This window comes from Chaetodon auriga, chromosome 9, assembly GCF_051107435.1.
Source record: "Chaetodon auriga isolate fChaAug3 chromosome 9, fChaAug3.hap1, whole genome shotgun sequence".
In the NCBI taxonomy this organism is placed as follows: domain Eukaryota; kingdom Metazoa; phylum Chordata; class Actinopteri; order Chaetodontiformes; family Chaetodontidae; genus Chaetodon; species Chaetodon auriga.
The window spans coordinates 15,977,222-16,001,313 of NC_135082.1; the positions used below are offsets into that span (position 1 = coordinate 15,977,222).

The following is a 24,092-nucleotide window of genomic DNA, read 5'->3' on the forward strand; positions in this document are numbered from 1 at the left end:
TGCACAGGTGGAAAAAGAAATGTCAGTCTGACAATATCTTAAAATTCATACATTTATTTGCTTATCAAATGCACAAGCTGGATATACTGATTGAAGGCAGGAAAGAAAGGCATACATTTAGCAAGACAGACCAACACTTCAACCCCAAGGCCAAAAAGAGCAGATGAGCTGACAGTCTCACAGTACAGATAAATGATTATTTTAGTTTTAGTGACGGTCAGAGGTGTTGATTAAACTTCAGCAACTATTGCACATACCAATTACAAAAGGGGTAAGGACAGGGAAGTCACATTAACTTGAATGCCATTTGGCAGCTTTAATTGAGGTCTGACGGCAACTGAGAGGTACAAAGAGGTCAGATAGTTGTTGCTCGAATTGCCTGTGCGTTGGTTTCAAACATTCCAAAATATCGTACTGCCGCAACAAGAGGAGAGTAATGATTGATTGAAATGCACTAACCAGCACTTGCACTAAACAACACAAAGTACAGTTTCAAGCATGGCAAGTTGAATCAACACCTGTGACAATTAACAACAACCGAGCATTACGATCAGACTGGTGTACACTGTGCGATCAATCACTGTGTTGTAAGGCGTTCTTGTTTTGCTCCTCTTCGTTCTCCAGAGGAAAGGTGCCACACTACCGACTAGCTTAGAGATGCTACACATGGCTTTGGTTTACAGAGAAAGACGTTTGGCAGAGGCGTTAATCTTACATTCGCATCTATTACAATAAAGTCAAGAGCGAGCAGCAAAGGCAGATACAGTCGATACAAAACAGAATCTCCTTCAAAGCGAGAGAGCATTTGAAATGAATGAAACTGAATGAGAAAGATGGAAAGAAATGCAACAGACAATAAGGGAAACCAAAGCTGTCTTGACACTGAAATGGATTGAGTCAAAAAAAACAATCATACATTACATCTGATTCCATAAATCTACACGATACTGGTGCTGTGCACAGAACAAACGCACACAAAAGACACATTTTGTTTCCACTTTGGAAGATGTACATTTTTTTGTTTTGATCTGCAGCTGGCTGACGCAGAGGGATGTTTTTTATGTGACTTTGAGCATCTAAGCAGAAAAGAATCACATTTAAAAAACACATTTGATCACAGCCCGGGCCTCCTCAGCCATCAGTTAACAACTTGTAATATGCTGTACACACCCATACATAATAAAGAAAGCAGAATATGTAATAAAATACCAGACACACCTCAGTTCTATTTACAAAAAACTATTTTGATGGAGGTTTGTTTGCACCAAAATCAATGCATGACTACAAAAAAGCAAAAGGGCAAAAGCAAATCATCTGAGTTTCATTTATAATTAGCAAACTACAAAATGACATTTGCTGATACTGAAACAAACGCTTCCCTTTTTAATGCTACTGCAGCTAGAGTATAAAAAAAGGACACTTAAATACATATTTTATACACACACTAGTTCATTTCTGTGCATAAAGCAGTACAAAGTGTTGATAACATTGACACACACCGTGTGTCACAAGTTTTAAAAGTCAGTCATTTTTTTCCTTTCCCTAAAAGTGTTTTTCCTACATAAAAAAAAATTCCAAAAATTCAAGGGCCGACTCACAATACCTCTACAGAACATTAATACACAAGGAGAAACTGTACTGATTAAACCTGTTGGGTGCTTGACGATCAAAGCTGAACATTTCCTAATGTAAAGAGAAAAGAAATCGAGCAGGAGTCGGTTGCAGAGAGACAGTAAAAAAGGAAACAGAGGAGGTAGATATGGTGTCTCTACAACCAGCCTATCCTTGCGTGTGTGAGTGAATAAGTGGGCTCTGAATAGTGCCCCAAAAGCTTCTTTATGTCTACCAGATATTCTGTTCTGGTGTTCAGATACTATAAATTTTCTTTGATAGCTTGTATGCTTTTAAAGGTGTTTTATAGAAATATATCTTTATAGCTTTTTGTTGAGGGGGGTACAGTAGAAACAGCACAATGTACTACGAGTTTGCTTCATTCAACTCACTTTTGAAACAATACTGAAGTAGAAAGTGTAACTTTCCTATCTTTAAGCTGTTCTTTGGTGTTAGCAGGGATGGTGATGATTATATCTGAAAAGTATTTCAAGTACCGTGATATCCGCAGTCTGACACGCAGGCCATTCCAGGATGTGTGCACGTGTCGTTGCGTGTGCTTGTGAGTGAAATCTATGGCTTTAAATCACACTAATTTGGCTCTTTGACCTAAACCAAAATAAATAAACAGCAGCAAATGATGATGATGACACTTGCTTCTCAGCAGATGACAAGGAACTTGAAAAAGTCTGACTCTGAGTCATAACAAAACATGGAGACTCTGCATGCACTGTGATATAGTTTGTGGTGAGCAAAATGTGCACCAGCAATGACCAAAAAAAAACAAAAAAAAAACAGGAAATATCAAAACAAAACACATGTGGATGAGTAGATTGCTGGGGCTCATTTTGAAGGCACATACAAAAAAAAATCCTACAATTCCCCTGATCCTCGGCGTGGTCGTGTCCCACTAAGCCTCCACGGCAGCGAGGCCGTTGCTGTGAGGTTTGTAGCCGTTGGCCTCGCCGTGGTTGAGTGCCTGCATTTCCTGTCCGGTGGCCCGCTTGTCTCTGGCCTCCTTTTCCTTCACCAGGTGTCTGCGGTGGTAGAACAGGTAAGCCGGCAGAAGGAAGCCAGCCAATGAGAGGATCAGCAGGCCGAGGTTGATCTGAAGGATGGTTGGATGACAGAGGTGGAAAGTTATGCTCACGGTCACACAGTTCATGGTGGGTGTTTATTTTGTCAGTGAAAGTCAGGCCACATATACTCTCTGTGTATCAGATTTTCTGGGCTCAACAAGAAAGTAGTTAGTTTTGTTCCATTTTAAAATGAAAAATGTCGAAACAAATTGGAACTAGCTGCAAAAACAAGCCAGACAAACCAGTACAGACAAAAGATTTACATATCAGAAAGTACACAAATCTCTTGTCTGCACACAGAATGTCTCACTACGCCCTCAGAACTGAGACACAAATATGACTCCATGCACTCGCTGTGAGTGCTTGGAGTTGGCAATAAGTGCGCCTCCTCACCCAGTAGGGGTCTCCATTCAGTGGTCCAACCATGGCGATGAAGAGCGGCTGCTGCAGCAGAGCGATCACAGCGCTGATCATGGACTGGAGGCCTGTCAGGGTGCCAAAGTGGTTGGAGGGGTAGCTGTGGGGGAGATACGGAGAGTTTGAAACACCAAGGAGACGCTGAGTCCCAGATGAATAGAGAAAATGTTGTAAAAGTGAGCTGTTTATTGTGGTATAAATTTATGATGGGAAACCATAATTATTGCCAGAGTCTAAGAGCACAAATGACAACATCTTCTGTGAGTATTCAAGAAACATCAGGGGTTAAGTAATACACCCTATCATGTCGTATGATATCACACTGCTTTGAATCATGAATATTGCTCCGACAGTTCATGGATTTTGTAAATAGAATATGTTGAATGGTTGCACACATGGTTCAAATGTTTTAACACACATAATACAGCATCCCCTACGTTTGTCACCACATCTGGTTGCTTTTATCACACTGTAAAGTTCTGCTTTGTGTTTGCCGTTTATATGGTGCAGGAAACAACTCTAAATGGGTCAGGAAAGTGTCGACTGTTTCATGGCAGGTCTCAGACACACCTACCGGCAGTGAACCGGAAAATAAAGGCACATTTTCTCCTGTTCTTCTCCTTTGTTAAAAATATATACAATTATAACACCTGCTTTGTGAACCATTACACCCCCGAGGTTACGTTTTTCCATTTCCTCTAAGAGGTGGATGTGATAAACAGAGCTGCAGCACTCACACAGCAGCATAAAGGCCTCCGCAGCAGGAGTGGATGAAGCCTCGGACCATCGTGTGGAGGATGAAGGTCAAGATCTGAGGAAGAAGAGAAAAGAAGCAACATGATCGATGAATCTGAGCATGTTGACTATTCACTCCTGACTTGTTTCCCTGTTCTATAGCTGCCATATTGTGTGTGTGTTTGTGTGTTTGTGTGTGTGTGTGTGCTACCTGTAGAGGCAGGTTGTCTATGAGGCAGCAGCATCCAAAAGCGATGAGCAGCACGTTGGTGAGGATGAAGGCTCTCATGGCGTTGGTCACTTTCTGGATCTTACTGTCTCTCTTGGGTCCACTGGTCTGTCTGATGGGGCCACAGACACACAGGAGCTTTAACATTACATCCTGGACCATTATAACCCACGTTATGTCTGTCAGCATTGTTGACTCTGCTGCTTTGAGACTGTCATGAAACTGTCATGTACCTCGACTCTTTGCCTGGGGGGGCGGCCTTCTCCTCCACGCACTCCTTCATCTTCCAGTCCATGATGTATCCAATCAGAGGACATGTGGCCAAGCACAGCAGCTGCAGCGTGCCGAAGATGGACGAGTAGAAACTCACTGAGGGAGAACAGATTAATATCAAAACATATACCAGACAGTTACATGAAGTATACAAATATAAAGCCTGATTGTTACACTACTCACCTTTCTCTTCTGCCTCAATCACCAGCTGATCAGATGCTGAAATATAAAAACAAAGACTCACTCTGTCAGTAACCATTAATAACATCCAGTAGATTAAAAAAAGTGAATGTTTGCTGGGAATGTAGTCGAGGGTTCGACACTCACGATGCTCTTCGCCGTGGGTGACCATGAACTCCAGCATCTTGTTCATTGCGCCCATGAAGAAGATGATCCTCAACTGGGACATCCCCATGGTAACCAGACTCCACAGGAAGATGGGCGAGAACACAGAGCGACGGAAAGGAACAGTGTCTGAGGGAGGAGGACACAGGAGGCTTTTACTCAATGTAAAAGTTACAGGTGAATGAATTTGTTCATTTATTGACAGAGATTTCAAGGTGGGTGCCCAAGATAAGTGTTTAAATGGCTCGCAGAGGAAGCAGCAAAGGGTGAGGATGCTATGACAGCTTCAATAGAGTGCGCTGTTTGAGATGTGCCAATACAGAGCAACGCAGAGAATCATCAGGATATAAAGTGAAGAGCTGTTTGTGGACTTACTGGGTGCAGCGTCAGGTCCATTCGGGAGTTTCTCCGTGGAGCGTCGGACGTCTCCGTTTTTGTGGCTCAGTCTCTCTCCAATCTTCTGGTCTGATAAAGGCAGCTCTTGCAGTGTGAGGATCTTACTGTTATATATAAACACACATACAGAGACACACACATTGACGTTGGAGCGAAGTATTCTGATAAACATTTAAATTTGATGAAAAAACACAGTGGCGGCCACACTCACCTGTAGTCTACCTCGTCAGGTGTTGGGAAGCCCTCCGTGGGCCAGTTGATGAAACAGTTGAAACAGACAAACCCTGCAAGGCCCGCCCACACCCACATGATCACCTGGAAGGACACACCTGCATCGTAGATGAGCTGGGAGGAAGACAGAGAGGGAGGAAGAGGGCTGTTATATTTATAATCAACTGCCTCTGGCTTTTAAAGGTGCAGTCACTCATGTTTATTGGCCACTTGGGGGCAAAAAAACTGAACATATAACATTTGTAATTTACCTTGACTCCGGGGAAGGTGACAGCAGAGGAGGCGTAGGAACCAATCATCAGAGACATGACGGTGGAGCTCAGAGCACCAAACATGTTGGGGAGCTGCAGCGACAGAGGAGGGGAGAAACAAGATGCAAATGATATAAATAAACACACTAGATGTCACTTATCACAAATAATTCAACATGTTTATCTTGATCTCAGTGAAATACATTAAACCCGTATGTAACCTATACTGTATATGCAGTTTTAAAAAATGTAGTTTAATCAAGGTGCAGTATGTCCTTTTGACCAGCAGAGGGCAGACGGCTGCTTTGTGTAACAGGATGAACCAGAGTAGGCAAGTTAATCAAGAGGCTGTGAGCAGTTCCTGGCTGTGGGTCGTTTGCACCCAGTCACACTTCTCTCTCCCTGCAGGGCAGACTCATTAAAAAAATATTAGTTTCCATGTCATGAGGAAACAAGAAACAAAGTCATGACCCAGTTTGCGTCCTGACCCCACAGTTCAAACACAGACTAAGCTATACTTAGACACACATCCACCGTCATTATTCCTGCAGTTTCAACAAATTCTTTGGTGTGGGATTAAAAATGTGGAAGCCGATCTATAGGCAGCCCTTGATGAACTACAGAGGGCTTGAGGACCCGGCGTGGGAGTATGCATGACACACGGCAAAGCGGACAAAGTGGCAGGCACCAGGCACTAACACATCATATATTAGGTCGACCTATTTACAGTAATAAGAAGCTTAGTGAACATAACAATCACCTATTGTGCTGCCAGCACACCCAGTGTCCTTTGATTAGAGTTTTAAATGGGTCAATCATGATTATAAAATCACATGTGTGGGATTTTAAGTGTGCTGCATGACAGGCTCGCTATTCTCTCTCAGCACTGACCATGCTTTTCCAAACTTCTGCTGCCGTCACCTAATCTCTCCGCTGGGTCAGAGTTCACTGTGTATTGTCAGCGTCCCTGGCTTTATCCCACAGGTGTGTGTCCTCACCCTTGGTAAATGGTAAATTGGGAACACGGCGAGCCAAAAAAGTTAGTCTCTAACTTTTTTGGCCATTTGGTGTTGGGCTCCAGAGCTTTTGAGCCTCCTGCAGCTGCAAACAACACTGACAAGAGCAGTGAGAGTGAACGGTTGAAGCTGCGTGCCAGAAAACCAAAATCATTAGTTAATGATGCTATAAGTCTCTTCAGTCTGGTGATAATTTGTGATTACCTTGTCACTGTTAATCTATCATGAATGCCTGCTGTTTGGCCATATTTGCAGCCCTGGTGGGTCATAGACCACGAAATAACTAAGAAAGGGTTTCTAAGAACTTAATACCCCAAATGGACATTCCTACAGCTGCTTCTGGCTCCCGAGTCCAGCAAGACGTCAAGATGGAGGCTTTTCTGTGAAAATAGGGGGTTTTGTGTGTGTGCATGGGGATTGGCTGCCGTCTGAAGATTAGGCTGTGCTGACGGTTTACGGCGGGCAGACTGGTGTGTGTTGGAGTAGGAAGCATGAGGTCACTTCAAGAGCTGACACAACAATGAGGCTGGCAGGTAAACAGGAAAAAAAAGCTTTCCTGAGGATGCTTCAGAGAGAGCCTGACTGTCTGAGCATGACAAGAAAAACATCCCAGAGAACACCCGTCCTCATTCAGCGCTTCTGAGAACCGAAATTCTTCACGACCAGCCTGTGGTCACCAGATCTACAGCGCCGGACTCTCTGGCTGCAGAGGCTTGTGGTATGCAGGCGAGAGGGCCCTCTGAGCACACAAGGGGAGTTTGCATCTCTTGTTAATGTTAAAGCTAAGATATTCCAGCCATGTGAGATGTCAGCTCACTGATGTTTGCCTTCAGAAGTGTGGTGGTGTGTTTGAGAGATTTGTATGTGAGGCATAAAGCAAAGAAAAGCCTGACATGTACGTGTGCATGTGCCAGCAGCAGGTGTGATTCCCATCACTATGCTCTGGCAGTTCTCATAAAATACATATTTCACACAGGGCCTTGCAGCACATGTTCTGCAAGCTAACATTGCCAGAAGGACGTGGATAGAAACACGTGACTGTATGGAGGCACACAAGGGTCAACTGGTGTCAGAAAGTCACACACAAACGGAGCTTTGGCCGTTCAATTGTCACAACTAATCAGTTCAGGCTCTACTCCTGCCGTGCTCACTCACTTGGGTGTTGTAAGGCTTTGGCACTGGGTTTAATTAAGACCTTAATCGCTGAGAGAACGGGCCAAATAGTAGCTTAATGAGGACTGAAAGTTGACTGAATGTGTGGAGGAGATGTAGAACGCAGGAGGAGAGAGGGGAAGAAAGAAGGAGAGAGGTGTCGCAAGGGGAGAAAGGAGGAAAACGAGAGGTAGTGGGAGTAACATTTTTTGGGTTTGACTGATCTCCCCATGCCACAGCTGCAGCACCTCTGTGGAGAGCCCAGCAGGAAACACTAAACCACAGCTGATTAGCACCGGTTTCTCTCCACCTCAATTCTCTGCCGCCTTTTCTCGCTGTTCATAGGCTGGTCAAACCCTTATCCCTCACAGCGCTGGCACAGTGCTCTTGTCCAGCTGCACTAGATTTATATAACACACAATAAAAAGCAGCCTAACGTAAAGACGGCGGGTCGACCGCCCTCTATGGAAGCCTTTCTCTCTTTAGGTTTCTCACCAAAAACATCCCCACGTGAAGCCTGTCCTGTCTCTCTGCTCGCGGAGACCAAAGCTAACCCATCAAAAACTGACAGCTCTTGCTACTGAAATGAGGAAAGCACGTTTCATACGGGCCCCTGGAAGCATCCAGTAATACTGAAGGGCAAGTTCCGTGTCTCTTACAATAACTGCAAGCGGACTATCCTCATTCCTTTGACGTCAATGTGACACATGTGGTAAGTATGCATGTTAAGTATGCTGTGTGCACTTAACACGCATCACTGGCGGTAGTTAAGTTTGTGAAGGCTGTGTGCTTCTGGTAGAACTCAGTGACCTTATATGAACTTCAGAAAACCACAAAGGTGTCTTCATATAGGTTAATGGTGCTTGAGCTCTCTTTGAGGTGATTATCAGGTTAACAATGGCGTAGTGCAAGACTCTTTATTCTTTTTTGGAGACACATGGTGCAGGCACACTGAGCTGCAGGGCAAACCTCACACCTTCATCAAGCTAAAGGTGGAGTCACAGATTGAAGACAAAGATTGCTGATGGTTCAGGCTCAACTGTCGCCGATCTTTCTCCAGAATCTGTGACTTACACTTACTTATATTCACTTTATTATTTATTATGTTGAATCCACTGTTTGTGTGTTTTTGTTAAACTTCAGCACAGACACTCAGTTTCAGTTAGCTCACTTTTGAAAAAGCCTCATTAGAGGAGTTCAGGACATTGTTGCGTCAATGTCCTGAACTCTGTTACGAACCAGTCGCACACTGCACATTTACAGGTTTGAGCTGCCTTCAAAATGTCATTTTGTCAAACAAATAGCAAGAGAAAATGTCAGTTCAGCTGAACTGTGACTCACTGTGTGACTTCATTTCCAATTCTTGTCACTGCGGCTGAATTAAAACCCACAATCCTTTGGCCTCTTGCTGTAATGTATCGGCTCCTCCTTCTGAGGACTTTTCATTTCTCTGCCAGTTTTATGTTTTTATTTGCAACGTGACTTGATGCATTGTTGCTATCCACATGGTAAATGTGCACACAACTCAAGTGCAAATAGCGTCTGCAGAGCGAGGCGGAGATAACTACCTTGATCAAGGTCATGCAGGTGAGATTATTTCACCAGCGATGTTCAAAACTCTCCTGAAAGTTTAAAGGTTTTTACGTGGAAAGTGAAATGCTGATGGTTGTTGAGGCTGTAATTTCTCCATATTCTACACACAATAAATTTCCATACTTAATAGTATCAAATCATATGACAGACCCTCTGTATCAGGGCCTTATGATCCTCATTATGGCTGAATATAGACGACTTCTTTCCTTATTAAATAACTGAAAAGAGCAGAGATTCTCCTTGTTTTATAATCCATTTTGAGTTACCACTCTAAAGCATGTGCTTTAAATCATGATGGTGTGTGTGTGTGTGTGTGTGTGTGTGTGTGTGTGTGTGTGTGTGTGTGTTTCTTAGAGCTTGTGCTCTGCCGTCATTCGCTCAGAACAACAACAACGACAACAACAGTGTGGAGGTCTGTCGATGCTGGTACACGTTGACCAATTAGAGAGGGCAAGAGAGGTGGGGCAGGGACAAAGAGGAGGGGGGAGCTGAACATTACTCAAATGTATGTGTGTGTGTGTGTGTGTGTGTGTGTGTGTGTGTGTGTGTGTGTGTGATATTAATTTTGTGTTTGTGGTGATGAAGAGAATAGACAGAACGCAGTACCTTCCTGTGTGGGAGTGTGTGTTCGTGGTTAAACTCTAAAAGGAGGTTCTCGTGTCAGATATAACCTCATTACTCACATGTTGCTGCTACTGATCACCAAAATAATGTGTGATTCTCCACTGTGTGTGTGTGTGTGTGTGTGTGTGTGTGTGTGTGTGTACCATACTGTGTGTACTATAGATTCAAAATGCTGCTGCACAAGTCCTTACAAACACCAGAAAAATGGACCATATTACACCAGTCCTCAGATCACTACATTGGCTTCCTGTGAGTCAAAGAATAGACTTCAAAATCTTACTGTTGGTCTACAAAGCATTAAATGGTCTAGGACCGAAATATATTGTAGATTTATTAACTCCACATGAAGTATCCAGACCTCTCAGGTCATCAGGGACAGGTCTATTGTTTGTTCCCAGTATGAGAACCAAACAAAGTGAAGCAGCTTTCAGTTATTATGCTCCTCACCTGTGGAACATTCTCCCTGCACACCTGAGGTCTGCACCAACTGTCAGTTCATTTAAATCAGGGTTGAAAACATTATTATTTGCTACAGCTTTTACTTAAAGTAATCATTCTAAATGCTAAATTATTGTCTTTTACTGGCTTCTGTTTTTAATGTTCCTTTAATTGTATTTTATTTTTATTTTTCTATTCTCTTCTAATCTCTTTCTTTCTTTCTTTCTTTCTTTCTTTGAAATGTATGATTTTAATGTATTTTTATGCTTCTGTAAAGCACTTTGAATTGCCTGGTGTATGAATTGTGCTATACAAATAAATTTGCCTTGCCTTGCCTTACTATAGGGAACTTATGAGACATGTTATTCCTTTAAATGGAATCGGACTGCAGCTACCATTTAGTGACATTATCAATTGATGTTTGGATTTTTCTATCAATCAGTTATTTAGTCTATTAGAAATAATTAAGCTTTCTATCATGTAAGACAAGGAAAATTATGAAATTCTCTAATTTGAGAAACTTAAACTCCATCAGCTATTTGCCATTTTTCCTTAAAAATCAAAACGTTTGCTTATTAATCTTCTCTCAGTCGACTAATTGATTAATTGACTTATCATTGCAGCTCTGAAATGGAAATATTCCAGATGTCTGTTTTATCCACATTTCCCCAAAATCCATCTTGACATATTTGGTATCTTTGGAAAATTTGGGATCATTACAAGATCCCAAATTTCTAAACAACGTGTGGATGAACAGAGTTTGTAACGACTGACCACCAACAAGAGGATTTTAAATGTCGTCCGTCCTAATCTCTTTCACCGTCACATCCTTGACATGGATGATATCTCAGTTTGGAACAAACTTATTTTTCCCTTCGTCAAACAGCCACGTCAGCTGGTTGTTCAAACTGTCAGCAGCTTTCAGGGAGGCATGCGGGCACAGCTGAATGTCTTTTAATGTGAGCCAGTCTGCAGAGAGCCACAGACGGAGACATGTGTCTTAGCTTTTCTCTTCCAGGCTACAGTCAGCACGGGGAAAAGGTCAGAGGACAGGGTCATCCGTCCACTCTCAACTTGGACTTTCATTATCTAAACATCTGTTTCATGTTCGTCTCCCTGTGTGTGCATAAGCATGCGCACACGTCCGAGCATCCACATGTGTGCACAGTCATGTAGAGTTGAAAAGGTTTGGTATTGATTTTCTGCTGAGTGCTGGGACAGAACAGAGGGCCAGGAGGGAGAAGGAAGACGGGAAGACAAGAACAAAGGAAGAAGGAAGGAAGCGAGAGGGAGCAGGAGAGAGGACAGAAAGCATGGCCTTGAGTGTTTTGAGTAGAGGTGAGTGGGCCGAGCTTCGGGGAGGGCGTGTGGTCCACTGGAGGCCGTTATTGGCCGAAACACAAATAGAGAGACTTTCCATCTGGGAGAAGTCATGTGCAGCTCAGACGGAAACTCTGTGAACGCACACACACACACACATGACAAACCCCAAATACCTGCCAGGACACAGGGGGCGGCGGCGGCGGCAACAATAAAAACGCTTGATAATGTTGGTACCAGCTGACACATCACACACAAACGCACATGCCTGACGTGAATGTAAACAAACACAGCTTCCAGTCACAACACACACTGTTTCCTCAGCTGAGACAAATAGAGGCCTGGCAACGCTGAGACTGTCAGCTACCAGGAACATGACCTTCCATTTGTTCTTTCTCAGAATACGACTTATGTAACCACAGTAGAGGCGTTTGCAGTTTTAGTGCTATAATACAGGACAGGCTGCACAGTATTAATAAGGACTAATACTGCTAAAAATGATCCTGACAGCATGCAGATTTAACATGATGCTCTTGGGAAAGAAAAGACCGAGGCTATGCAATTTTTGGTTTGTATCTTACGAGCTCAAACACTCATTTAAAACATTTCAAGATTTTTGATTTGTGTTTTATTCTCTTTACCCTGGAGCCACTTGTACCTAGAATGACTGGCCTTGTTCGCAATAAAGACCACATTTTGCCCTGGGAGTCCTGATCAGACGGCTTTGAATACACTATAAATATGAAACACACTGACAGCAATTTTTGGAAGTGGCCAGACCAGCACATACAGGACATAGTGTGAAAGCAAAGGCAGCCTTGGAGGTATTAGATGACCATCTAATTCAATTTGTGGTTTGGATTTAACACAACAAAGCTCACCAACGCAGTCTGTTCCAGAGGAGAGATGTCATGTTTTTTCCTCCCATTTCTCATTTCTTTTGTACAGAAGTGGATCCACCAAATTAATGAGAACTGGCTCAGAGAAGAGTGATCGTCCACTTAAAGCATTCATAAATGATTTCAAAACCAAAAAAGACTCAAATGTGTCACTCACGGTGTAAATAAGAAGCTGGATTTTCCTGACAGTTTGAAAACGACTGCAGTGGATTAAAGAGGGACAAGAGGATCAACTGCTTGTAATCAGACAGCTGAAACTTAACTCAATGTCATGTATATCTGCAACACACTAATGTCAGAAGAGTGCAGTATGATCAAAATCTCATATCCTCATGCAGGTCGCTTCATATCCAGATGACGTATTTCATGAGCACATTTTCTGTATGTACAGTCTGTGCCTTTGATTATGATCATAATATCACCCAAATATCAGAACTTGTGTATAATTATCTGTATTTCCTCCGTTAATCAGTCAGAATCTGTGTCTTTTTCTGTTTGTGTCTCACCGTGAGCGAGGTGAAGGTCAGGCAGATGCCTCCAAAGCCGTTCAGGGAGAGAGCCAAGAAAATGAGCGCTGACAGAACTGCAGAGAAACACAGACACACAGAGCTTCATCAGAACGAGGCTGGAGGACATGGCTTCCTCCAAAAGGTTTCACATACTTCTTCTAGTGTTTTTGTTGTTGTTTTTTTAGTTTTGATGGCTACATTTGTGAGTCCATTTTGAAAAGAATTGCCCTGAGTCCTTATAAAGTGGAAGCAGCAGTTGGTACAAGAGATCAATAAACGGGCTACAGGAAATAAAATATTATCTTTTCAGGTGGCACACCGGCATTTTTCTGGTGTGCTTTCAATCCCAGCTGAGCCACTGTGATTTAAATGAGGTGCTTTGGGAAATTCAGTTATTTTGTGTGCTGTGGAGAAGGGTGGGCCTTTGTTTCCTGTGTTTCCTTTGTTGGCAGAGGTTCTCCAGGTGGGAGCTGGCTCCAGCACAGCTGGGGCTCATCACAATCAAGCCCAGCATAAAGACTGTGGAGTGCAGAGGACTTGTTGCCAGACTGTTTCGACTGTTTGGTGGTGTTGTTAGCCATTTACTAGCGCTACCTGTGAGTTTAAGTGTATATTTAGTTTTATGTCTCTCGTGTGAATTACCAGTGCTTGATCTCCTCAGAACTCAGTGAGTTCTGCTGCACTGATCTCCAACCTCTTGCCTCCACCAACCTCTAGCCTCAAGTCCACAACCATCACCACCTAGTTTCACCTGTGCCTCAACCACCACGTGCCCTCTACACGAGTACTCACACCACCTGAGCTCTGTGCAGTCCAGTGTGCTTCTGAACTGCTCTCCACCTCGTGCCTCACCTGTTATTCCCAGACTTTCCAGCTACTAGCTTCCTGTATACCAATCAAATAAATATTTTACCCTTGCTCCCTGTCTGCGTGTCTGCAGTTGAGTCCAAATCCTGTCCAAACACAATATTAAAATGTGAAGTGGCGTGTAGAGAGGCCGACTGTTCATAACCTGCTCCTCAGTTTAATCACATTCTTCGTTCCCATCTGAAACTACATGGTTTCAATTGCAGCCAGAGGCGAATTTAAGTAGCTGCACAGACAGTGGTGAAAGGGGGAATGTGAAGAATGTGGAAAAGAGTGTTTGGCAATTGCCCATTGCCACACCTTTACACACCTGTTCAATCTGAACAGATAAGTTTAATACTGGGAAAAACACAACAGTCCAGTCTAGTTGCCTGAGCAGAGCTGTGCACTGCTTTGAAACTCTTAAAAAGCACTTTTGAATGAGTAATTAGCTAAGATTCTGTGCCACCAGAGCGGCTTCAGTGCACTTTGGCACCTTTGGCATTGATTCTGCAAGTCTCTGGTCCTCTACTGGAGAGCTGGAGCAACGTTTCTTTGAAAAGATTTAACACAGCAGTCCAAAATCACCTATAGGTGTTCAAGTAGGTTGAGATGTGGTGACTGTGAAGGCCATAATATTTAATTCACAACTTTCTTAGAATATCAAACCATTCATGCGCTATGGTAGGGGACACTGTCATCCTGGAGGAGACCATCAGGACAGCAATGCTCTATCATAGGATAAAGGTGGAGGTTCAGAACAACTTTGTATTGATTTGCAGTGATCCTTCGCTCTCAGGAGACAACAGACCCCCACAGCATAACAGAGCCACTGGACCCCCTCACAGTAGGGGCTGAGCATTGTACCGTTCACGTAGGTGTATGACACACCAACGTACGCATCCACCTGATCTTCTGTCCTTCCCTCTTTACTGATGTCTTTTCCAATAGAAGTGAAGTGAATCCAAATATCCAGCTATAGTTACTGTTCCCACTGAAACCCTCAGCAGAGTATGTTAATATGCAGAATGTCGCTCTTCCAGACAAACTGCGGGTTTTTAAGTAAATCATGACCTCAGGTAGCGCGCTTCTAGCCGTCGCTCTAAACTTAAACTGAGCAATAACCAAGCGCCGCTTGTTTGATTAAGATTAATGTGTTGGCCACATGACAGGATTTGAGCTTTGCAGATTTGTTATGTCACATTTCGCAGTTGGTTAATTGATATCCAACGTGTGTGTGTGTGTGTGTGTGTGTGTGTGTGTGTGTGTGTGTGTGTGTGTGTGTGTGTGTTAGGGTTTGTGTTTGAACTCACCTTGAGGATCGTAGGCAGACACGGCCATCATGACACAGGACAGGCCGAAACATGAACTGCAACAAAAGAACAAGGACGTTTTTAATTCTTGCATGCTATATCTTAGCATACTGAAAGTCTCTCTCACATGCACGCACACACACACATATAGACATATTTTTCCCCCCGGAGGGCCATGATAGAAACTCCAGAGGATAACTAACCGCTGGTGACTCAGCCGTCTGTGTTTGTAAATGTCTGAGTCATATAATACCCACATTAGTGAACAGTGAAACTGTGATGAAAATGACTCAGACAAATATAGCCAGCAGAAGTGGATATAAGCTAAACAATATTGTCCAACATAAATAACAAAAGAACCACAGTTAAGTAACTGGTTATCTGCCAAACACTGAAACTATCAGTGGTTTAACAGCCTGGATGTTTAAACATGTGCAGCTCAAGATAAACTCCATTTTTATCAACTGTCATCTCATTATCAAAACATCTGGCAGAGCTATTCCATGGCGGAAAAAGTACACGTGTGTGTGACGTGAGGGTTTTTTTTTTTAATTGTTTAGCTGTGACTATTTGGAGAAGTATCTTTCTGTTCTGATACAATGTCATATAATTAAATGAGAAAGTACATTTGTAACACGCTCACACCCAAGAAAGAATTTCACTACTTACTATAGAAACAATGTGCAGGCACATACTTCAGTGCCCCACCTACATTCATTGATTCACACACTGAGAACACACCAGTAGCACAAGCTCCCTCCTCCCACTTTGGGAATGTGATCTGTCTGCTTTTTCTGATTTTTACTATCAGCTCGGTAGCAGCTGAGGAATCGATTACGGTTTTCTGTCTCACCATCATAAATAAAGGAAAACCTCCAAATGACAAAATCAGCAAGTTCTCATAAAGCAAATGTGCATCTAAAATAGAGGTTTATGTGTTCTTGCATTAAAATGACCCTTTATCACGTCAAACCCCGCACATTGCCTGAGAAACGTGACACATCTGGGACTTGTTTTACAACCATTACCTGCCCACCAGTCGAATTGGGCGCGGCCCAAACTTGTCCATCAGGATACCGAGTGGCAGGGTGGTGGCACTGAGCAAGAAGGAGCCGATGGTGAAGCCCAGATTCAGCATCTCCTCCTGGTCCACGCAGCTGAGCCACTCCTCCACCTCGCCGGAGGAGGAGTTGCCAAAAGAGACGACGACAGACTCGTTCGCTGCAGGAGGGTTGATTAGAGAGGTGAGTGGTAAGAATACGTACAGAGAAAGCCCAAAATATAAAACTATTTAGAGTTTTCGGTCAAGAGATGATTAAGAGGACAGGTGGCTGAAAAAGACACATTTATATGTCTAATATTTGCCCTTTATTGAAAAAATGGTTCCTCTCATGCATCTGAAAATAACAGCTGGCAGACAGATGAAATCAATGACAACGAGTTTGCAAACTTCTTGACTAAGGAGTCATAAGCAATAAAGGTTGGAAGCCATTGTCTTAACCCCTCTGTTCTGTTGAAATTGGCCTTACTTCCTCATCATTTTGGAGTTGCAAAACTAACCATTGTTTTCTCTTTTTAAAGCCCAATACTCAGAAAAGTATCTTCCCCTTGCTGCACACTGGACTTACGTTAGGAAAATAAATGAGAATAAAGCATTGACTTTTAAGATTAATTAATTAAGACAGATTAAGGAAGTATTTCATGTTTAAATGTTAACATATACATATGAATTTGTAACAATACATATGTTTGGGGTCTATTAGAGCCAATAGGAGAAACTTTATTAAGGTGATGCTGTGTATGTTTTTGGATCCATTAAAGAGAAACAAACCAACACAACATTTGTTTTCTCGATGCAGAGCTGCTACTTTTACCTGAGCACAGGTGGGAGTAGAAGCCTTCCCTCTTCAGCATGATGAGCAGGGAGCCCCAGCCCAGCAGCACAGCCGAGCACAGCAGGTTTTCAATCACTGCTGTCACGGCCATCCACCAGCGCCTCCTGTAGGCCTGGAGGAGAGAGGGCGCCATCGCTGCTGCTCTGTGACCGAGGAGGGACGAGAAGATGTGAGGAGGGAGGAAAGGAGGAAGAATCAATCATTAAATTGAGGTGTCATCAAAGAAACTGGATGACAGCAACTGTGAAATGATTAATCAAATGCAAAAAAAACGCAGCAAGAGCAATAAAGGGTTCTTGATTAATCGCCAAGTTTTAGTTAATTGTGAAAAATGTCCATCCTAAGCTCAAGACGACGTCTTCAAATGTCTTGTTTTGTGTGATCAATGGTCAAAAACAAAATGTTATTTTATTTACTATGCCAGCAGAGTAAGAGAACAATTTGAGAAGCTGCAAACAGACATTTTGCCAGTTTTGCTTCAAATCCCTTTTTTTTCCATTGTCAAACTTTTTGCTGCTTATTTTTCCATTCATTGACTAATTGTTGCAGCTCCAATACAAACAGCACAAAACACAAACAATGACGCAATGAAATGACCATGAAACTCAACGGCAAGCATGAGATCATTCATGACTACATGACTAATCTCCCTTCAAAAGCTGCCCCAAGGTCAGCCTAAAAGCATCCCAGTCAGGACGGATTTTGACTTCTGTGGATAAGAAGTTCCACATCTTGATGCCCAGAATGGACAATAATCATCTGCCCACTGTAGCATTGACAGAAGGTCACCTTTGTCTTTCACTCATCATGTTTTCTTCACTGCGGAGACCTGATGCAGTCCCTTGAGACGGGACATTTCTCTCAGTTTGCCTAATGAGTCCTTGTGTGACCAGTCATTGTTTTGTAAATCCCAGTTGGGCACCTGAGACCTTGCTCTTCATTGTCCTCAGAAATCCTCCCACTGTGCTGTCAACACAGCAGCTATCTCACCCTTGATTTTGACCGGAGGCAACAATGCCGAGCACTCGATGGGTCTGCTTTTGTTCTTGAAATAGGGATAGCATCTTAAAAGGGTGACATTTCCATGCCAAAGCAGTTCCATTCAAGGTGTCTTTCAACAGCTTGCAACCAGTTTGTCTGAGAGTCAACGATGCCTCGTTAAGCAGAACAAGTAACGACATGAGTAAGAAAGCACATCAAGTATGTTTCATGTTCCTTTTTTTTAAAACTGCAATTCTACACTTTTCCTGAGTAATTTTGAGCCATTTTTCTTCGCCACATTTGCCATTTATACCTTTGTTACAGCTAGTTTGCTCTAAATGCGTGGACTGAATGCAGGGGGTGGAGAGCGACAAACGGGCACCTCCACTGCAGACGCCGAATTTTCAGCTGCCAAAAACAAGCACCAACTGCCTGTTGACCACGATACAATGATGACGGGGGGAAAACCCAGAACACGAGCCAGCTTTCGTGTCCACATCTGGCCTCACAAGACGATATCTCTTCTTCTCTTTTCTATATGATATACAGCCTCGATAGTTGATTTTATTTTGTGTCTTTTTAATTGTTTTTTTTGTGTCTCCTTTTAATTCTTGCTGCTGTAATGAGTAAATTTCCCCTAGCATGGGATCAATTAAGTCTTATCTTATCTTACATACAGCAGCTACAGGATAAAGTGCTTTCTGTGCCTCCTGAAAAACACTGAGATCTCCTCTTTTACAAACTTTGATGTTATGGTAATGACATGAACTTATGTTGCAGCTGGTGGTCTGTTCAAGGTTAGTGTTACTTTCAGAAATTTCATCATTTCATTCATCAGGTTCTGTTTTTTTTTTTTTCATGACTTTGCACTGACCTGTACACCCCCAAAAATGGTAGAATTGAAAGTAACTTTGAGTAATTTATTAACCAGGATTTTTTTTTTTTTTAAACTTTTATTTGAGTATAGATTTTCAGTACTAGCAGTACCCACCACTGCTGCTATTAATGGGTCAGAAGTGAGTCACGAGCCGGCTTTTAAGTAAACAACAATGTCCACAAACAAACTGAAACTCATGACGATACTGACCAAACAATGTCAGGTTAGTCATGACCGCCTGGAAAGGACACACACACTCACACATACAGAGTCGGGTTCTCACCAATCAGAAGCCATTGCAGGGACTTAAATTCATTTCCTGCAGACTTACTAACTCTTACCTTAAACTAAGTCTTCACCCTAAAATGTAATGATTGACATTATGGGGAGTTGCTCACTGTCACCACAGTGTGACAGTGAAAATGTCCTCACAACATAAGAAATAATCTATGTTAGGACGGGTCACCGGTCAGTCTAACCTGCGACATGAGTGACCAACACAGAGACTCCAGTCATCCTGACAGGATCATACACACACACACACACACACATCTGGAAAACATCTAAGCAAAAGACAACGATCCAAATATAACCAGCTATTCCATTTGGCGGAGAACCAGAGAAGACGTGGAACGGAACAGAGGGAGCAAAAGTCTCAGCCACTTGATTTGAGGAGACACAGGAGGGAGGGGGGTCTGCAGTCAAGGCCTCAAACAGGAAACTCTTTTAGTAGTTTCTAATGAGGGCATCTCTTCAGCGTGTGTGCGTGTGTGTTGTATGGGAGAGGGAGAGGTGATCTAATGGGACAGATTTGTCTCTGCGTATGTGCTTATGAGGCGCGCATGTAATGGGATTATCCACAGCCCACTGAACTGCCTTTGTGCTGAAAGAGAGTTTGAAAAGGGGGGATTTCTATGTAACTGACACCCCATGCTGAAAACCCCTTCAGCACACACACACACACACACACACACACACACATTGCTCCCCAACTCTCAGCAATGATGCGACAGAGCAAGACGACGCTCACTCACTCAAATATTCCAAAACTCAAAAACTGCCAATCAACTAATTGATCAACTAATCTTTGCCGCCCTAATGGAACTATATCTCAATATCGACAAAGTTCAGACAGTCTTTCCCCAGTTCAGTGATAAACTTAGGTGAATCCAAACCCTTTAAAACACCAAAAGATAACACAAACTAACCGATGGCGGCAGCGATAGACCAGTGAGTGTTCTGCGAGTTAAAATCAATGTTTTTGTCAAAGGGGTTTGGTGGCTTTGAAGACGACATAGATGGATATAACAGCGTTGGTTTCTGAGTGGAAAGGGTTGTTTCCATCAGCAGTTCATAGCTTAGCTTCCTTGCCGCAACCTTCTGTGGGCAGTAGGAAGTTGGTGGAGGGCCAAATGTGAGGTATATCATTCAGTGGACGAGCAGGACAGTAAAAATTAGGTGGCACCGGAGAGAATACCAGCAAAGGTAACGGTAGACATCGGTGCTGTCTAAAGCTTTAACTTTTTGCCGCCCTCAGCAATGGAATTTACAACCAGATGTTACATAGCTCCCTCACACAAGTAGCAAACATGGCCGATCTGGATAACAACATTGGTGCGACTACAACAACTACATGATCAGAATTTGAAATCCTACTGAGACATTACAGGAAAAACTAAGTGCAGTTCTCCTGTCACTGTCCACGTTGGAATGACTGGATGACCTCACGTTTTGAAGGGAATTTAACATTAATTTGAAGCTTGCAACACAATATTAAGAGAAAGCATTTTATAGCTACATGCATTACTAGATTAATTACAGAAAATAACCAATATGATAGAATTTTTTTTCCTACTGTCCAGAAGGTTTTCCGACTTAAACCATATGAATGCAACGCAAGTACCTCAAACAACCCCACTTCAAAAAAACCCCCTGAAGTATCCCTTTAACTAATCATTAACTGTGGTGCTGTGGTGATCATGACTTTAAAGGCAGGGGCTCGCTACAGCAGCCCAAAAAACATGAACGTCTACATTTTAATGAGTTATCTAAACGAGTAAAACTGGCACTGCTAATCAGGCTTTCAGTACTCTTTTAAACTCAGGTGTAAATCCACAATTATGCGCTGAATGTGCTGCTGCACCATTAATCCTCTCCATGTTCCCTCTGTCTGACCAACAAAAAGATACAGTCACAATAAGTGCAGAGCTACTCTCAAAACTGTCCGCGAGGTAGAAACCAGGACGTTAAGGTCATAAAGTGTTAGTTAATGTGTTAATCCTGCAGAACAGACAGACAGAACAGCCTTTCAAACATGAACAGGCAGAGTCCATTACAGTCCTAAGTATAGAGACGACTGTCACATGGATTGGATTTGCTGTGGCTGCGACACACAATAAATACACATCGCATTCACAGTCACTGCTCGGGATGTTGAAAATGCAACATGGAGCCGTGCCCACTCCGTGCCACGAAAGCAGAGCGCATGGCTCTCTGTGAGAAGGGCCTGGTATCAGTTGCTCCTCAGTGTGTGTTTGAGCTCAGGTTGTAAGACCACGTGTGACTGATGCACGACACACAAGTCATGCAAGTTCAGATGTGGACTGCTGCCTCCACCTCTACTTCTGCTTATCACACACGCTTCCTCTCTGCTTCCCGCCGTTTTTGTGCTGCTCATTACTGCAGCAGTTACTTGGAAACTGCTGCGTTGTGGAGAGCAAACTGACAGTTATTCCAAGACCTTGGGGGACGAGGCCAACACACAACAAAGACTTGCAAACAAGGAAAAGCACGAAATGGAAATGTCTTTTGAGGGTTGGCGGACACTTGTGAGCCCTTGTCATAACACTGTGAAGTGTGTTGTGTGTGTGTGTGTTTGGCAGAGCAGGTGAAGCCTGTACTGAGAGAAACACCATATAAGGAAGCTGCTTCCTGAAATACCTGAGCAGGGCAGCAGCTGCATGATGCAATGTTGCCATGACTAACTCCACTTTTATGGCCATGGATAGTTTTGGTATTTATAGGGGAGGGGGTTTTGTTATGTAGATGTTGGACTATTATGGTTAAAACAAACCTTTTCTACTGTTTCTGCATTAAAGATTTGAGTTGAATTCATCACGTGTCCGACTTTCTTTCAAGTCTTGGTGTTGCTGCTCCCATCCAGCCCTGCTCTTTTTTCCCCGCGGGGCTGTTTCTGACCTTGACCAGCCATGTTTATCAACCTCTGCAGGACATAAAGGACCGCAGGGCAAACTCTTTATCCTCACAAGTTTCCGAGAAAATAAACCACGCACTCTAGGAGCCTCTGTTCCCCGAGGAGTCCAAAAAACGCAACCCCCGAGGCTGCCCGGCCGGCCAGCAGCTGTCTCTCCGCGGGCATGACCTCAGCCCGGGGTCCGGTTACCGGCCCGGCAGGGAGGCCGCTGAAAAGGCCCGTCCCGCAGCAAGTCTGCTGCAGCGTTCACGTGCTGTCGGAAATGTTGGAAGTATGAGGTCAACTACATGTTTAAGGCCCCCAGAAAGTGGTATCCATCACATGTTTCCTAAGATACTACACCTGCCTACAGGTGATCACTGTCAAGAACGTAACTGCAAAATATATTCATAGTTGTGCAGGAATGATTAATCGGTTAATACACAAGAAGATTAATTATCAATGATTTTAATGATTGATTATTCATTTAAGTTATTTGACAAGCAAAAACAAACAAATAAATAAATAAATAAAAAATCAAACTTCTGCCAGCTCTTGTTTCTCATATGGTCTGATTTGCAGTTTTTCCTGTTTTGCTATTTTTGTTTTGTTTTTTTTACATTTCTGTACATTAAATATGTTTGGATTGATGCTCAGAAAAAAAAACTGTGAAGAGGTGTCACCTTATTGGGCTCTGCGGAAATGTGATGGACATTTTTCACTATTTTCTAAAGAGATATTTTAATCAATAACAACGATAATAGTAGCAGCCCCAATTTATGAGATCATTTTTGGTAATGAAACATGTTATAAACTTACTGTCACTGTAATTATCACCACCTCAAAGTTTATCTGAGTGGCCCCATGAAAGACAACCCACTTCAACCACATCATTTCTTACAAGCTTCTCTACTCCAAGCGTATTTCCATAATTTAAACAAAATCACAAAAGGTTTTCTATAAAACCTGACTTTCATGAGTGTTCATGAAAGCAACAAAAGCTGTATGTCTTTATCTGACAAACTCAAACGTGTGTGCGCCCGCGGCTTCAGGCTGAAACAGTAATAACATTTAAATTGGAGTTTAATTGAACATATGCGTCTAATGAGCTCATAGTTTTACAAACAGGTCGAAGCATCGTGATAAATGTCCTAAAGCAGGAGTTTCACCACCACTCGGGAGAGGACGAACACAGGAACTTCTATTAAAAGCGTGAGCTGCCTCCCCTCGCGCGCTCATTCTGTGGTTTTTACTGGCGCTTTCACCTTTTCTGTGAACGCCCAGACTTTCAGCCTTTTTCCCCCGGCACACATTCACCCTGGTTTCACACACACTGGGCACACAGACTGCCTTTTGTATGGAAACGTTGTCATGTCTCCGCTCCATGCCACGTGTGAGTAAGAGCAGCCGGTTCGTCCCGCCGCAACTCTGCGTGACTGCAGTTAATACTACACTTATTAATGTACAGCGCAAACAGAGGGAAGCTTAAAGGAGATGCCCGTTTACTTACTTGATTTGGATGTCTTCTCAGAGAGGGAAAATGCTTGAAATGTTTCCTTTATTTTTTGCTGACTGAGTGAAAAAATGAAAGGCTTCTCAGCTTCTTGTTGACTCTCTTTTATTTCTAAAGGCGGCGGGAGCCCGAATTAAACCCTTTTCCCTTCTCTGCTTCCTTTTCTGTCCTGTGGAGGTTTCGTTATAGTCCCAAAGACTCCACACTTCTTTTCTCTCTCCGGTTTCATTACAGACTCCCCCTCTTTTTCCTCCTAATTTGACTTCTAATTCCCTCCCTCTTTTTCTGTGACTTTCTAAGTCACCACCCTGCTGCCTTTATTCGCCACTCCACAGGACAAATGTCTCCACTCCACT

The 24,092-nt window shown here is 43.0% G+C and overlaps 1 protein-coding gene across 1 annotated transcript; it reads right to left on the minus strand.

Annotated features, from left to right (window-relative positions):
* Positions 1–56: 56 nt before the first annotated feature.
* Positions 57–23,928, minus strand: slc43a1a (solute carrier family 43 member 1a). Its single transcript, XM_076739867.1, has 15 exons — positions 23,734–23,928; positions 17,152–17,315; positions 16,306–16,498; positions 15,278–15,333; positions 13,116–13,192; positions 5,568–5,660; positions 5,297–5,430; positions 5,065–5,189; positions 4,672–4,818; positions 4,528–4,563; positions 4,305–4,440; positions 4,054–4,183; positions 3,845–3,918; positions 3,084–3,207; positions 57–2,719 (listed from the first exon to the last, which is right to left on the minus strand). Exons 2-15 carry the CDS (start codon positions 17,303–17,305, stop codon positions 2,522–2,524), a joined length of 1,677 nt encoding a protein of 558 aa, XP_076595982.1. The 5' UTR covers positions 17,306–17,315; positions 23,734–23,928; the 3' UTR covers positions 57–2,521.
* Positions 23,929–24,092: the final 164 nt, after the last annotated feature.

Coding starts and splice junctions, on each gene's coding strand:
- slc43a1a (XM_076739867.1), bottom strand. CDS start 17,305: ATGGCGCCCTCTCTCCTCCAGGCCTACAGGAGGCGCTGGTGGATGGCC. Junction 13,193..15,277: donor GTCTGCCTACGATCCTCAAG/GTGAGTTCAAAC, acceptor GTTTCTCTGCAG/TTCTGTCAGCGCTCATTTTC. Junction 3,208..3,844: donor GGAGGCCTTTATGCTGCTGT/GTGAGTGCTGCA, acceptor TCTCCCCCACAG/CTACCCCTCCAACCACTTTG.